General features: G+C 39.6%; 1 protein-coding gene across 3 annotated transcripts in view; it reads left to right on the top strand.

Annotated features, from left to right (window-relative positions):
* The window catches only part of PTDSS2 (phosphatidylserine synthase 2), a 44,275-nt gene that overhangs the window by 17,907 nt on the left and 12,017 nt on the right, over positions 1 to 14,351 (top strand). For all 3 annotated transcript variants that reach the window (XM_068683686.1, XM_068683685.1, XM_068683687.1), the window contains 5 exons: positions 935 to 1,017; positions 7,806 to 7,873; positions 10,548 to 10,682; positions 11,686 to 11,736; positions 13,539 to 13,652. In XM_068683686.1, coding sequence (XP_068539787.1) covers positions 935 to 1,017; positions 7,806 to 7,873; positions 10,548 to 10,682; positions 11,686 to 11,736; positions 13,539 to 13,652 — 451 coding nt within the window. The remainder of the gene's footprint in view (positions 1 to 934; positions 1,018 to 7,805; positions 7,874 to 10,547; positions 10,683 to 11,685; positions 11,737 to 13,538; positions 13,653 to 14,351) is intronic.

Raw genomic sequence — 14,351 nt, 5'->3', positions numbered from 1 at the left:
TAGTTTTCAGCTGAACCAGTCTCATCCCTCTCCTGCTGCTGCCTCCTGGAAGAAGGATGGCAGAGCTGTGGCAGTCCTCCCTTAGGTCTCATGTTGCTGAGGATGAGCGAAAACCTTGTGCACTGCGGCTTGGGGTTTTGGGATAAGGTGGTGGATCTTCGGTATACCTGGTCTTATGGTCTGATATAGTAACGTCTCTATTACGTTATGTAGGATCTGTATTATGGTTCCTGCTCTTGGAATAGCAACAGTGCTGGTTTAATTTTATAAGCTTCTTCTTGTCTTCAGTTAATGGAGAAAATGTTTTTGGAGTAGAGACAACCCAGGAAATGGCATTTCAGTGGTTCCTCATGAGCTTTCATTGAAATTTTACTGGAGCGAGGAGAAGATGCTCCTCAAAATTTAACAGGAAGAAATTTCTTCAGTTAAGTGTCTTGCTGATGCAGTATGGGTGAAAGTCAGAGACATAGGGAAGCATTTGGCTGTGCATGTCATGATCACTTAAAGCCTAAGATTCGTGTGGATCAAGGAATTGTTCTTTTTTGCTTTGTTATTGATCTCACTGAAAACTCATCCAGCAGACTCCTGGACTGCCTGAGGAATGGAAGCATGCAGTTAGTGGAGAGGAAGGGAGAAGGCTAGGAGGGTGGGCATGGGGATTTGAGACAGTCTTTTGTGAAACCACAAGTAAAATGTAGGAATTGGTACCTATTTCCTATACCTGTTACCTATAGGCAGTCTTTGTAAGTTCTTTCTAAAACATTCTATACTATTTCCCTGAAACATTATTCTCCAAAAGGGACCTATTTAATGGCTGACATGTTTAAAGGTTAAGAAATAAAGACCAGATATTTTTGACATCTGAGAATATGATTTACAACTTCAGTGGGAAGATGCAGCAATATAAATAGTCTGTTCTGTTTTTTACTTTCAGAGGCATTGTTGCCAGTATTTTGGTTTTTCTATGTTTTGGAGTTACACAAGCTAAAGATGGACCATTCTCAAGACCTCATCCAGGTAACTTAAGTCACTCAAATTAAGCAAGTATTTCTGAAAAATGCATTTTATGATGAATGTAAGTACTTGTGTTACTTGCTGAGAAGGTAAGTCATAATTTAACTAATAATATAGGCACACTAATGCTGCATAGTTCTTATATAGCCTCCCAGCATCCTGCCAGCCTCCTCAAGTACCCAGGTATTCCAAACAGCACAGTGATCCTTCAGTGTAAGACTGTAAGTCTTGAGAGTGTTTGAGACCATAACATAAAACCTCTTCTTTGTACTGCTATATCGAGTGAAGAATTTTAACATGTTTGATCTCTTTGCCTATGTTTAGACATTGTGAATCACTGAGAAAGAGCTAAGGGAATTTATATAGGCTTACATAATGTCCGTGAAATATTTCTTATGCCAAAAAATTAACTTTTCAGTTTAGGAATCTTTATATGAGAAACGGCAGACCGTTTAAAAACACTGATAAAAGCAGAAGTTGTTCTAGAGCAATGCACACAGCACATCTCTGTAAACTTAAGGTTTTGATAAGAAGTTGGTGTGTTTTGAGGTCTTTTTAATTAAAGTTACAATTAATTCTTGTACCTTATGTAAGAGAAATTACTCCCTTTAAGTGATATTTGGCTGCTTTCCTGTCATAGCTTTCAGTTTGAGAACATCCAGTGGTTTTGTCTGGGGAAGAAGTCATTTTTATTCCCTAGAACAAAGTAGGACAAGTGGGATGGGGAATGTCCAAAGGTCGTAGATGTGTACAGCAAACTGCTAGTGTGGACTGATCTGGTGTTTCCAAGATGGTAACATACACAGGTGGTAGACAGCACTTAGGGGACTGAGGCTGATTATCTTCTGACAAGCAAATTTTTCATATATTCAGTCACTTTATATACTGAGTTTAGTATTTATTTTTTTTTGTATTATTTCACCTTTCTTGTAGCTTGTTAGATGAGGTGATCTTCTGAAGAGTGTTTTTCAAGGGCTACACTAGTTCAGCAGGACAGCAGATACTTCCATGGTCGCAGCCAGACACCTGGGTGCCAGTTTAAATGAGAACAGCAATCTTGCAGGCAGCAGAGGCTTGGTGCTGCAGCCCCCGAGACGCCGTGTCAGCTCTCCCGTTACGGAGGGCTGTGGAGGGTGTACTGGGAAGTGTCCCTCAGGCACTGACCTTAGCTTCACGGTGCTGTTCCAAGAGAAAGATCTCATCTCAAAGGAACTGGGAGTACAGGCTGCTGGTGTGCGCAGCTTCCATTTATAGGACAGAAGAAAGCCTGTGGGTCAGATTCAGGTCACTACGATCACATACAGCCCCATCAGACCTGTTACACCAAATCTCTGAGCTGTGTGTGAGAAGTGGCTAGATGTTACGGTAGCTGAGTGATTTTGGAGGCCTACTGATCATTATGTCTGTACCTATTTACGGTCAGCTCGGAGGTGTTTTATATTTTGGTTTGGGTTTTGTGCCTGTGTTGCTTTTCTGTTTAAATAGTTCTTCTTACTCGGTGTTTATCCACCTGATTTATATATACACAGTTCATGCCATCTCACCATTGGTTTTGCTAGAGCAAACAAGTCTTGCCTTTAGTTTCCCCCTCAACATAAGCTTGTTTACCCCATAACATTTTAGTAGCCCTCTGTGTGTGTTTTGGGTTTTCCTCTTGGAAAACGGCTATCCAGACCTGGCAGTGCTCATGTTTTTCGTGACAACGTTAAAGCTTCACAATATCTCTTTGGGAGCACGCTGATGGCAGACTTCACGTTACTTGTGCTTTTTTCATGGCTGTATTACACTGGCAGCTCAGAGGCTGACAGATGACACTAATCCTTCGGTTACTAAGCTGATGAGCTAACATCGCGTATGAAAATTTACTGGTTCCTAAGTGTGAAATTGTATTCTGAGTTCTTCTATTACTCTGTTTTTTTTGAGGTTATCTGGTTTTTCTCCTTGCTGTCCCTGCCTTCCCTGCTGCTGCTGTTTGTGTGTTTTGTGTTGTTAATCTGCTTTCCACTAAGGTTATTAACAAAATTGATCTTAGCCAATATGTGAGCGTTTAAGATTTCCAGACTTAACCACTTCTACGCTTCGCCTTCCAGACTGACTTTTTTCCCCTTTCAGCGTTACTGGCTATGTCAGTTTTAGTTGATTGCCCATTCAGCTTTACCATTCTTCTACTGATTTTTCTGCCCCATTTTCTCTAGGTAATAATTTGCCACGTGGACCCATACCAATTGTTTTAGCATAATTCAGAAATGTAGGGCTATTACACAAAGAAATACGTATGGTTATTTAGGGAAGACTGATGTTTTAACACTCTTTCCCTGCTTTTTATCCAATTTTCCATTTTGTTCCTGTAAACCATTGGCTTCAAAGCCTCCGTTTGGTTTGTAATGCCTCTAGCATGCTCAACAAAACGCAAACCACTTCCAAGCCATCTAGCAAAAGATGAATATGTCCTTATCCCTAAGGAACAATATTTCACAGGGGTGAAATCTCTGCCTGCAGGTCCATTTATTGGTGGGTGAACACCTAAATGCGGAGAGCGTAATGCATTTCATGCTAAAATGATATGGATATGGGTCATGGATATAGGTCATCAGTATGCCGACTTCTTACTATTTGCAGCTAAAAGATTTTCTTGATTCTTGTTGTCAACTCCCCTAAGGAGCCTTGAGCATACAAATGATGTAACGTTGCAAGGGTCCAGTGATGCTTTATCATCTTTGTTAAGACAACGGGCCCATGTTGTAATTCTAATGCAACTTTCTGAGATGGTTATTACTGCCCCAAGAAAACAGTTGTAATATTCCCAGCCCTTGTCAACAGTTGTTTGATGTAATGCATTGTTCCTGATGGCATAAGCAGTTTGGAGAGTAAACCATGATATTCCTAACTAACCCATAGGCTGAAGTAGCCAGAAAAAGGAGCAGGCAAAAACCGGATCTCTTCTGTACCCGTTGTAGGTGAGAAAGCACTGGCAGAGCAGGCTGCTGGTAAAACCAGGTGCAGCAGCTGGTTGCCTTGTAGTTCTGCAGTGAAGAAATCCTTCTGTTAGAGAATAGTTTGTGATCTGCCCTTTTCTGACAGCTCCTTTACCAATTCAGGAATCTGGCTGCTCACTACTGTCTGTACATAAAGTCATTGGACTCTTGGGATAGCGGTAGTTCCACTGACTGGGTGAAATACCCTGTGTCTAGGGGGTTGGACAAGCTGAGCTTTTAACTCCTACTTTTATATCCTAACTTAGCCACTTAATATTTTAAAGCCTTACATTTAGCAATGAAATACCGTGCACACCGAGCTAGGACTGCTCTGAAGGCTTGCGTTCCCTCTGCTGTTCCCTCGGTCACTCCATCACATTGCTGCTCTCAGGTCACGAGGTGGTGCTTCCGAACCCGAGCTCGCTATGGAAAACCTTGTGCTAAGTAATTTGAGCAGGCATGTGGCAGCCCAGAGCAGACACTTCTCCCTCTTCGTGTCCTGTGCAACTTCTGATTAGCGCTTATGAAGTGCTTCCACCCACTTAACAGCTCTAAGATAAGTGCCTTGTTCAGGCACATACCTTTTTTTAAATTATTATTATTTTTAAACTCAGCCTTTCAGGTTGCATAGGTTAAACTCAAACCTGTGATGGTAACTAGGGGTAAGTGGCCGGTTGTGCACTCGACCAGGCAGCACTCTTGTTAAATATTCTCAAGTCTCCCAAGGATGACAGCAGTTTAGTGTTTGAGCATAGTAATCACTAAACTCTCAGGTATGTAAATGATTAGTTGAGGCCTGTTTAATCAGGCAGATAATCCTAATTTGAGGGAGGTTCACGGTGACAGTGCATTTAAGGCAAACAAATAATAGGGGTATGCCAAAAATAACTTTATAGCTGAGGCTGGTCCAGGAAGAGAGAGAACACAATGTTTTTGTACCGCTTTGAAAACATCTTGTTTCTGCTGTGCTTGTACAGATAGAAAGTAGTCTTCAAAACCTCCTGGGTGCTTATGTCTGCTGGGGAGAAAGCACACTAAATTGCAACCAGATCTTAATCTTTTATTAATTATTTTGCTTTATTGAGCATTGCTGAGTGTATTCAGCAGCTGTAGTTCACCTGTTGCCAGAACTCTATGTACATAGGAGAAGAAAAGCTCAGCTGCAGGTTTAGATTTTTCTGCTGTCTGAACATTGGTTTCAGAGTTAGTCTGCCACATTTATGACTGCGAGGAGAATAAAATCTGTCATACAAGGCTTCGTAGGTCAGAAAAAAGCAGCATTGCCAAGGCCGGTAGTCTGAAGCTGATGTATAAAGGAAATAATTTTTGTAGAAATGTAAATGAAAACTTAATTATTACTTCTGGTGTGAACACGGGGTTTACTCTTCAAGGTTTGCAGTCATGGGAAGGGGTAGAAAATGTTATCAAACACAAAACACATTTTAAATAGAAACCAGAAGTATTTTTCATTACAGTGGTGCTAGTGTGGGGAGAAGTTTGTCTCTCCCGAATACATCTTTGACCAGTGGACGTTTTTGTTTTCCCTAAGCAGCATTCTAGAAAAGACAAGAGGGTGCACGCTCTCAGTCAGTCCTTCCAAGTGAAATTTGCCAATGGATTTTCAAGTTTATGAAATCTTGAAGGAGGGACAGAAGTATTAAATAACCCTTTCTATGATGTCTAGGCGAAGACAGCTGGGCAGGAAACACTAGTTGCTGCCTTTCAGAGAAGGCAGGCTGAACTCTGCTTTTGCTTCTCTTAAGGTGACCAAGGGACAAAAAAAAAGTCATAAAACACCTCATAGCATATGTTAGAGTTGGTTTTGTGTTGTTGTTTTTTTAACTGACACCTAGGAAAAGGCTTCATATTATTGTGTAATTAAACAAGTACAATTATGTTTGTGAATTTCAAGTAAAAATCTTAAAAATTCAGGATTTCCAGTGAAATCTGTTGCAGAGTCCTAAATTTTCTGCTATCCACGCCTGCTTTTTTCTTTTCTTTTTTTTTTTTTTTTCTTTTTCCCTCTGGAAGTATAAAGTAAGCCATTTTGATTAATTTAAATTCAGCAGTTTTGTTGAAAAAAGGTCACGCCTTCTCACTTTTCAATCTATTTTAATGATTGTGTCTTTAGCAGGCTGTCAGATAAGAGGCTTCTTTTTAAAATGTATATATATTTTTTAAATTTTTTTGCTACTTATGATTCAACAGGGCAACGATGACATTTATTTTTGTTTCAGGGCAAACAAGCCTATAAAAAGTCCTGCCACACCACAGCTAGATGATTTGAGGTTCTGAGCTGATAAACAAGTTTGCAAGCCTATAGTTGATGTTGAGTTCTTGCATTATTTATGTCGTGGCCCTGACTATGAAGCATTAACATATCTAAGTTCCCTTGAAGTTAATAGAGAGAGATGCCCAAATTGTGCCTGAAGGTGCTTGTTTGTTTTTTTTATTTATTTCATGGCGAACCATGAACGTGGAGGTGGAATTGCTTGCTGTCTCTGCTCAACCTTACCAATGACACTTTTGATTCCTCTTTGCCCCAGTCCAATTGTAACCATCACCTCTATGTAGCCATGGAAGGAGAGCTCGGTTTTGTAAGTGTAAACAGGAAACACCTGAAGGAAAGTCTATTAAAATCATTCCTAAGTGATTAGTACGTGATGTTACTGCGAGATTTAAATATCCACTTAGAATGAGTCAAGTTTTGCTGAACTACCTTGGATAAATTTTTGTGTGTGATTAGGAAAAAATGCTGGAGTGCTCTGTCTGCACACATGCTGGTTCTGCATTAACCTGCTTCCTCCCTTGTAGGAGTTAACAAAAAGCTGGATGAGATTCCAGAGCCCAGAAATGACTGTACGGAATGGAGGCCAAAGCAGTCTTGTGGTTGGAGTAGGATGAATTAAGGGCATGAATGCAGCCCATGGACCACAAAGCTGGTATCCAAAACAGTCAGAGAGCCTATTACGTGGGGAGTGAGTCTTACAGAAGAACAGAGGTGACAATGACAGAGCAGAAAGTGCACAAATGCTTTAATTTATGTACCCTTTAGCTTCAGGTGTTGCTTCAGTCTGAGAAGAGCTGAAATCACACATCTTGTGAGGGTGAAAAATGACAGTAGGTTCTGAAACAGATGAGTTTTGCCTGACATTTCTTATTATGGAGAGCATCAGATGATTTCATCGGTCTTGCATCTAGCACCTGCTGAGCCTTTCATAAATTTTTTTGTATTGAATTCCTAGTAAAAGTGAAAACATCTTTGGTATTTTTGAAATGCTTCCTGCCCGTCAAGGAAAAAACCTTGTCTTCGGGAAGAAGATGGGCTTACAAACAAAAGCAGAGGTTTCCCCCCTGCTGGCATTAGTTTTGTCCGTTTTAGCAATAAATAGGTAGAAGTTGGACAAGCTGCTTAGCCACGATAGGGCTGGGAAAAGACCAAAGCTGGGCAGATCAGGTTATGTGACGTTGTGGAGGAAGGATACAGCTCCATTCCAAGGACTGCTAGAAAGCATTGTAAGTGGCAAATATTCCTTCTACTTCTTAAATATTTAGTTTATCAGGTTGAAGCATTTTTGTTGATCCTGGTCATTGCCAGAGTAATTCTGGCATATTTGCATAGCAGCCTTTCTAGTAGTTGAACGAGCCTTTCTGGCTTTACCCTTCAGGAAGGACAGCAAATACTTTGAATACTGAGTTTTATAATATCTTGGTGAGAGCATCTCTTCTTGAAATGTTTAGTTAAGTTGCAACAGATGCATAATTGACAACTATTCTTGAAGCCTTTGCTGACATCCTGTTTGTCTGTTTCTGTAGCTTACTGGAGGTTCTGGCTGTGTGTCAGCGTTGTGTATGAACTCTTCCTCATCTTTATACTGTTCCAGGTAAGTACCTTAAACTGCTGTTTAGTAGCTAGACATCTAATATGGGTGTAAAATCATTTGTGTTGTTTTTTTGGGGATCCTCACTGACTGCAGAAGATGCTCTACTTCATTCTTGTGTTCATTGCTTTATTTAATGAGACTTCTAGGTTGAAGAAAACTTAATTATATTCTCAAAATATTTCACCCTGGTGTCTCTCCTGATCTCCAGTTAATCTCAGCCCAGGTTAGACACCACAGAGAAGTGATCTTAAATGAGTTAATAAAAAAGTCAGTATTCTTGGTTACATCAAACGACCAGGAGTTAGTGCTTCTGACATCTAGTTTCTGCTTTGCTAGATTTGATTGCACTGCTGAAGTTGCATAGCAGCTGTTAGTTTCTTAGACCCTACAGATTGTGGAGTGAATTCATCTTGTTTAATATCTTGAAATACTTGGAGCTCTACGTTTTGAAGGAGACTTACCCTCTCCTCAGTTACACAATCCAGTTGTAGTCATCTCCTCAGGCAGCAGTATAACTTGAAGCCACAGCAAATGTAGAGATATTGGACAATGGGAGTTAAACATTCTGCTCTGTCAGACCTTGGCTACGTTTTGGTGTTAAGCTTTGGAGTTGCAAGTGGATCTTTTTCAACCAGTACCTTCCTGCTGACATCCCAACATCCCAGTAGCATTTGGTGCTCTGCATCTTAATAGGGTTGTGGAGTACCATTGTGTACTCATCAAGTAACATTAAACTGATCCTTTTAGATAAGAAGATGGTGAGGAACACATTTAAAAATACAGTGTTTTGCTTCTAGAGGCCAAAGAGCTTTAAGAAGTGGGACTAGAATTCAGAAGGGTCACAACCTGTCAGCTGTCTTCATGTTGGAGTAGGACATGTGCTTTTTGCAAACAAGTTCTTGATATTGAGCAGACCCTTTCCGGTTAATCAAATATTTCCTTTGGCTTCAGCATTTCTTGTTCTTCTCGACCTTCCTGGAGTCTTCTCAAAAGTTGATGCCAAGTTCTCTTTAAGAGTGAAAAAGTCTGGTGTGGGTGTTTTGGTTTGGTTTGGTTTTTGGCTGGCTTGTTGTGTCAGTGGGCAGCTGGAATGTGTCCGCAGTAGGTCGGTAAAGAACAAGATGTTTTTTCTGTCCTGTTGGCATAACTTGGGGGTTCAGTGTAAACCCTTATGCAGGGCCCTAATGTCTCATTAGGGTTTCTTTCAGGCTGCCTGTCCTGCTTGGAGGGAGTGGAGTTCTGACCCTTTCACAAGCATGAACAGGTCTGTCTTGCCTTTTTTGTTGTTATTCCTCACCACTGAGGAATATTTATTCAGTTCCAATTTATTCTTATGCTCTTACTGTTTGTTTCATGTCACCCTCTATTTTTTCTAGGCATCCTTGTAAATGATACTCATGACTAGCTGCAACCAAACTGAATAATGTGTTTCATTTTTATTTGATAGCACTGTTGGAGTTCTGAATTCTCAAAGGAAAGCCTGGAACTGCTTTGCTTTCCTCTGGCAGAATGTTCTGTTACCGGCCATTTAGTTGTTAAGGACACTCACTAGCTGGTGCCCAGCTCCTTACTAAAAATACATTATGACTTTTGCGCAGGTTTAAGTAAGGTTAAAATTCTGCCGAGTCAGTCAGTGACTAAACTACTTGAAAAGTAAATACAAGTTTGCTCATAGTTGAAACTTGTCTTACAGTTAATCTGACTTTATTGGTTTCATTCTATAACGTCATTATTGTTATTAACTAATTTTGGTGTTGCTCAGTTTTTTAATATCTGCTAGCTTATTCGCCTATCTGTCATTGATGTTTCTGCTGTAAAACATTGACCACAGCAGTGATCGATTTCATTGGGAAACGCACATTCAGTAAATGTTTGTGTGAGTGACCAGTAAATTAGTTCAGGTCTTGGTCACCTTCTATAACAAATAGTTGGGTAATTTTTCTCCTTGCAGTTTGCTTCGGGATTTATTACCTGAGCTGCTAGTGGGATGTTATTGAAAATGGCTGTTTATTCAACAGGCAGTGCTAATTCTTTTCAGCCATGAAACTTGGTGCAGGTCTCAATTTTCTGTAGCTGAAGTGAGCTGAGCACACATGCAAGACAAATCCTGCTAACAGAGCATGTGATCTGCATGCTCCATCTACTGATGCTTGTATGTGCTGTATTTTGTTGGAGCTGCATTTCCAGCAGCTGTATCTTTCCCATCCTAGGAAACCAGGAGGCCACTGGTGTAGGAGATGCAGCCACTAAATGAACCTTTCCTTGTTTGCTAGCTGCTTTTTGTTTACCCTCACGAAGAGAGGAAGGGCAAAAGGATCAGAAAGAAGAAGGATGAGTTGTGTATCTGTTCAAGTACTAAACTTTTAAGGGAGAGGGGGCATAGAGGAGTAGCTTAGGAAACTGAGTTAAAGATCTGTTTTTTTTTTTAATCTTTAAGAAATCTTAAGTTCATATTTTAGTCATTTCTCTCTGCAGTACTAGGCATTAGAGGTCTAGAAACTCAGGTGTGTGTGCTATGTGCTGCTCCGAGGTCTAGGTGTATTTTAAAAATTGTTTTACAACACATTAAAAAACACCCATTTGAAGATAGGCTGTTGATATAAGTTCTCTTTGTTTTTTTCTGTCCATTAGCACTTACTAAGAGGAAAACCTTGGTTTTGTGTTCCTTTTGCAGACTGTACAAGATGGGAGACAATTTATGAAGTACATCGATCCAAATTTAGGTGTTCCTTTGCCAGAAAGAGACTACGGTGGCAACTGCCTTATTTATGATCCTGGCAATGAAACGGATCCGTTTCACAACATCTGGGTAAGAAACAAAGTTATTTGCTAGTGGGTCTGACTTTTTTTTTTTTTTTTAGTAACTGTTGCTTAATTAAAAACTTGAAAATGCAGTCCTTAGTCTTTCTGAGCGCTGAATCAGAAAGCAGGTCATGACTGATTCTAGCTTTGTTTCTCTTCCTTGCACTTCCCTGGCAGAAGGAGATGTGCTTCTTTGTATCTAAATTACACTGCCCAAGAAAGGGGGTAAACTAGAACAATCCTTGTTTCTCAGATTATTAATGAAAGCCTGTTTCCTCTAAGAGTCTGGATTTATTAGCATGCCTAAAGAATCTTCTAATCCCAATCACCTTGAGGCACAAAGTTCAAAAGTTGCATGTTGCAGGCAGCCCCTAAGTTGGACTTCTCTGTATACCACAAACCGGCAGGTTATTGTTTCTTGCTGGCTACCAGAGGACTCAAAAATCAAGGGCAGTGGAATTGTGATTGCTTTCAACTCCACAACTGCAGAGCACTAAATTCTTTGGGTCTACCATATAAGTTTTCAGTGCAACAGGAAGCATAATAACTGAGAGCAATAACAGCTTTCCTTTCCTAGTGCTCCACTGGCAGTAGGTGGAGGAGAGCCTCTCTGCCCATGCTTTTTGTTGTCAGGAATGGTAAAATGTAAGAAGCTTTCCTAGATACAAGATAGGGATATGGTGAAGAAATGCATTTTCTTTATTATGTCTGGTTTGAATGCATCGTTCTGTACCCTTGGAAGGCAAAGAACATGACATTTTGCATTAAGAAGGTAGTTTCTACTTTATCAGTAAACCTGATCCCAGTTTCTGCCCTTGAAGCTTCCTGACTTTGCTTTAAAGGTTTCTTGTATGTTCACTGTACTTGGGAACAAAGAATCTCTTAAAATGCGTCTAGAATGTGGAACAACTGAAGTTTATTGCTGCATCTTTTCCTGGAAAAATGTAAGCTTCAAAGTTGAGTAATTGTTTATAGTACAAAGTGACCTACACTCTCTTCTTGGTTTGTAGGACAAGCTGGATGGATTTGTTCCTGCTCACTTTTTTGGCTGGTACCTGAAAGTAAGAATGAGCCTTCTGTTACATTTCTCTTACAGTACTATTCTTCTTTCATAGCTTGGCTGCTTCTGTTTCAGTGATGCCAGTCTTAATGACCAATTATATTAGGCAGTCATCTGTGAACTAGACCGTGTTTGTAAAACATGAAAGGCTTTTTTTCCTGTTCAGTCGTCTCATTTCTTTCCAAAGTAACATTACATTGACAAGCTCCTTCCTTCGCTATAATTCATTCTGAGGTGAGATCAATGAAAGTAAAATCCTTTACTTCTGTAGCAAGATAAATCTTTGAATGACCTTTGAATGCAGAGTGTGGGGAAGAAGACAGTATTCAGAAAAGGCAGCAAAAGTTTATTGTTATCCAAAATAGATGCATGGTGATATGCTAGGATTATTCCAAGACAGGCTTTTCCCAGTGGCTTCCAAATCAGGAATTTCAATTGTAAGTGGGTAGGTGCTGTTTTAGTTCTTGTTGACATTTACTATAAAGTAACCAACTGTCAAAGAAATTAAGTTTGTGCTTGTCTCTGGCACAACACATTCAGCCCATCTTTTACTGAACACTTTGGTCTAAATATTGCTTTTAAAAAAACACAGCTGTACAAGTGCAGACCTCCTCTTTTTTTGGTCTGTTTTTGTTAGCTTTTGTTCCAATCTACGAGACCACCAGAAATAATAAGCTGAAAAAGCTCAGTCTACTTTAAAAATAAGTTATAACTGCTGTGTTGTTTTTCATCTTCAGAAGTGCAGATGTATTGCTCTTTTTGTTTGTTTGTTTTTCCCCCATAACCAAAAGATGAGAGTGGTAGGCACAGGGAGACTTTGACTTCAGATCAACGTGTCTATGGCTTGTTCTGTTAGTATACAAAATTGTAAATATGGAGAAACTTGGATCTCTTTTGTCTGAGAGAATTCCATTAAAAGCTTAAATATCAAAATAACGTTTCAATTACAATCTGTATTTGTACAAATAATGTCACTCTGAGAACAAATGCCTAAATAGGCAGAACATGATTAAAAGACATAAGGGAGTAGTAACACATTCCTGAAGAACTTGTCTGGGATATAATTCAAGCTGCCTGTCTGCTCATTCAAGCTATTATCTGTCTTGGTCTGGAAGAAAGCTAGTTTTGATTAAAATGACTTAGGAGAGCGTTTCTGCAGAAATGCTGGAGATGATATGTCAACTTGTCAGCCTGCAGGCTGATCTGGAGAGCTCAGCATGCCCCAAGAGGTGTTCATTTCTCTGCCGCCAAGCCAGAAGGAAGCTGGCAGCTATAATTCTTATTTGTCAGTTAACATATTTTTCTATAAAAAGCTGGAAGTTGGGTGTGTTGTCTTCATAAACAGTGAGGAGCATGTGGTATGTGTTTGTTGTTGTTTTCCTGTTCCCCCTGTTTTGAGTACCAGATTCTTAAGTTACCTTGTGAAGCACCAGAACAACAATACTGGAAATGAATGTGCCTCATTCATCAGAAATTACTGGGGGCCTCATTTACTCTGGAGTCTTTTAGATCATCTTTTCAGACTAATGCTTGATAATCCATATCTAAATCCTCATATTCCCTAAGTGATGAGTTTTGAAATTAGAAAATAACATGATTTGTCCATACACCATAGCAAAACTGTAAATCTAAGCAGTGTCTTTGTGGTATTTCTGGAGTTCTTTTAGATCTCTGAAAGACATCAGTGTAAGTGGTATCTGGTACTGCTCAGTACAGTATGCAAATATTTATTTTTGTAATGACTTTAGTATGTTGTACAACTGCTGTTGTTGATATTTGAAAGATTTCTCTCCCTTGTTACAGACACTGATGATTCGAGACTGGTGGATGTGTATGATCATCAGTGTGATGTTTGAATTTCTGGAGTACAGTCTGGAGCACCAGCTTCCAAACTTCAGTGAATGTTGGTGGGATCACGTATGTACTGCATAAATCATTATACTTGTGTCTAAACTGAGGTATATATTTTAAAGGGAGGGGGCAGGAAATTGTGAAAACTAAATTACATGATGTGCACGACCACAAATGTATGTATGGCCACTGCAGCTCAGGAGCTTTGGCATGTCTCCATATTGAGCTTGTTATATGTTTGTCACAGTTTGTATAACTTTGAAGATTTTCAGACTTCTCTGTGGAATTATAACTTTATTTTGTGTGGTTAAATACTTGTTTTGGTTTGTTCCACACCAGAGAGAGACTAAGGCTTTAGCTGAACATTTTGAAATATTTGATGATGGTACAAACCATAAAGTCCAAAATTAAGAGAGAGGCAAAACTTTGTGTGTAGAGTTTCACGTGGCAATTTTTCTTGTCTGTTAATAAAACAGGCTCAGTGCAATTTACGTCCAGCTCTTCCTTCAGCATAGACCTATCTTTACTGTTTTCTGAAAAGAGTCAATATTGCTGTGTTTAGAAGTCCTGCTATGGTATATAAAAAGCTGCTTGGAAAGAGAAAGGTTTGGCCTTACTGAAAAGCTTTATGGTTCTTACACTTCGTAGTATATAACCATTCTTGTCCTAAAACACTGCTTGTGTGTGTTTTTTAAAGCCAGAGGGGCTAACAGCTATGATCTAGTTTCTCTAAGGAAAAAGTAAGCTCTGTAGCTTAAAGTGTCA

This window comes from Anas acuta, chromosome 5, assembly GCF_963932015.1.
Source record: "Anas acuta chromosome 5, bAnaAcu1.1, whole genome shotgun sequence".
NCBI classification, from domain to species: domain Eukaryota; kingdom Metazoa; phylum Chordata; class Aves; order Anseriformes; family Anatidae; genus Anas; species Anas acuta.
The sequence above is the reverse complement of the archived record's forward strand: the minus strand, read 5'-3'. Positions and strand labels throughout refer to the sequence as shown.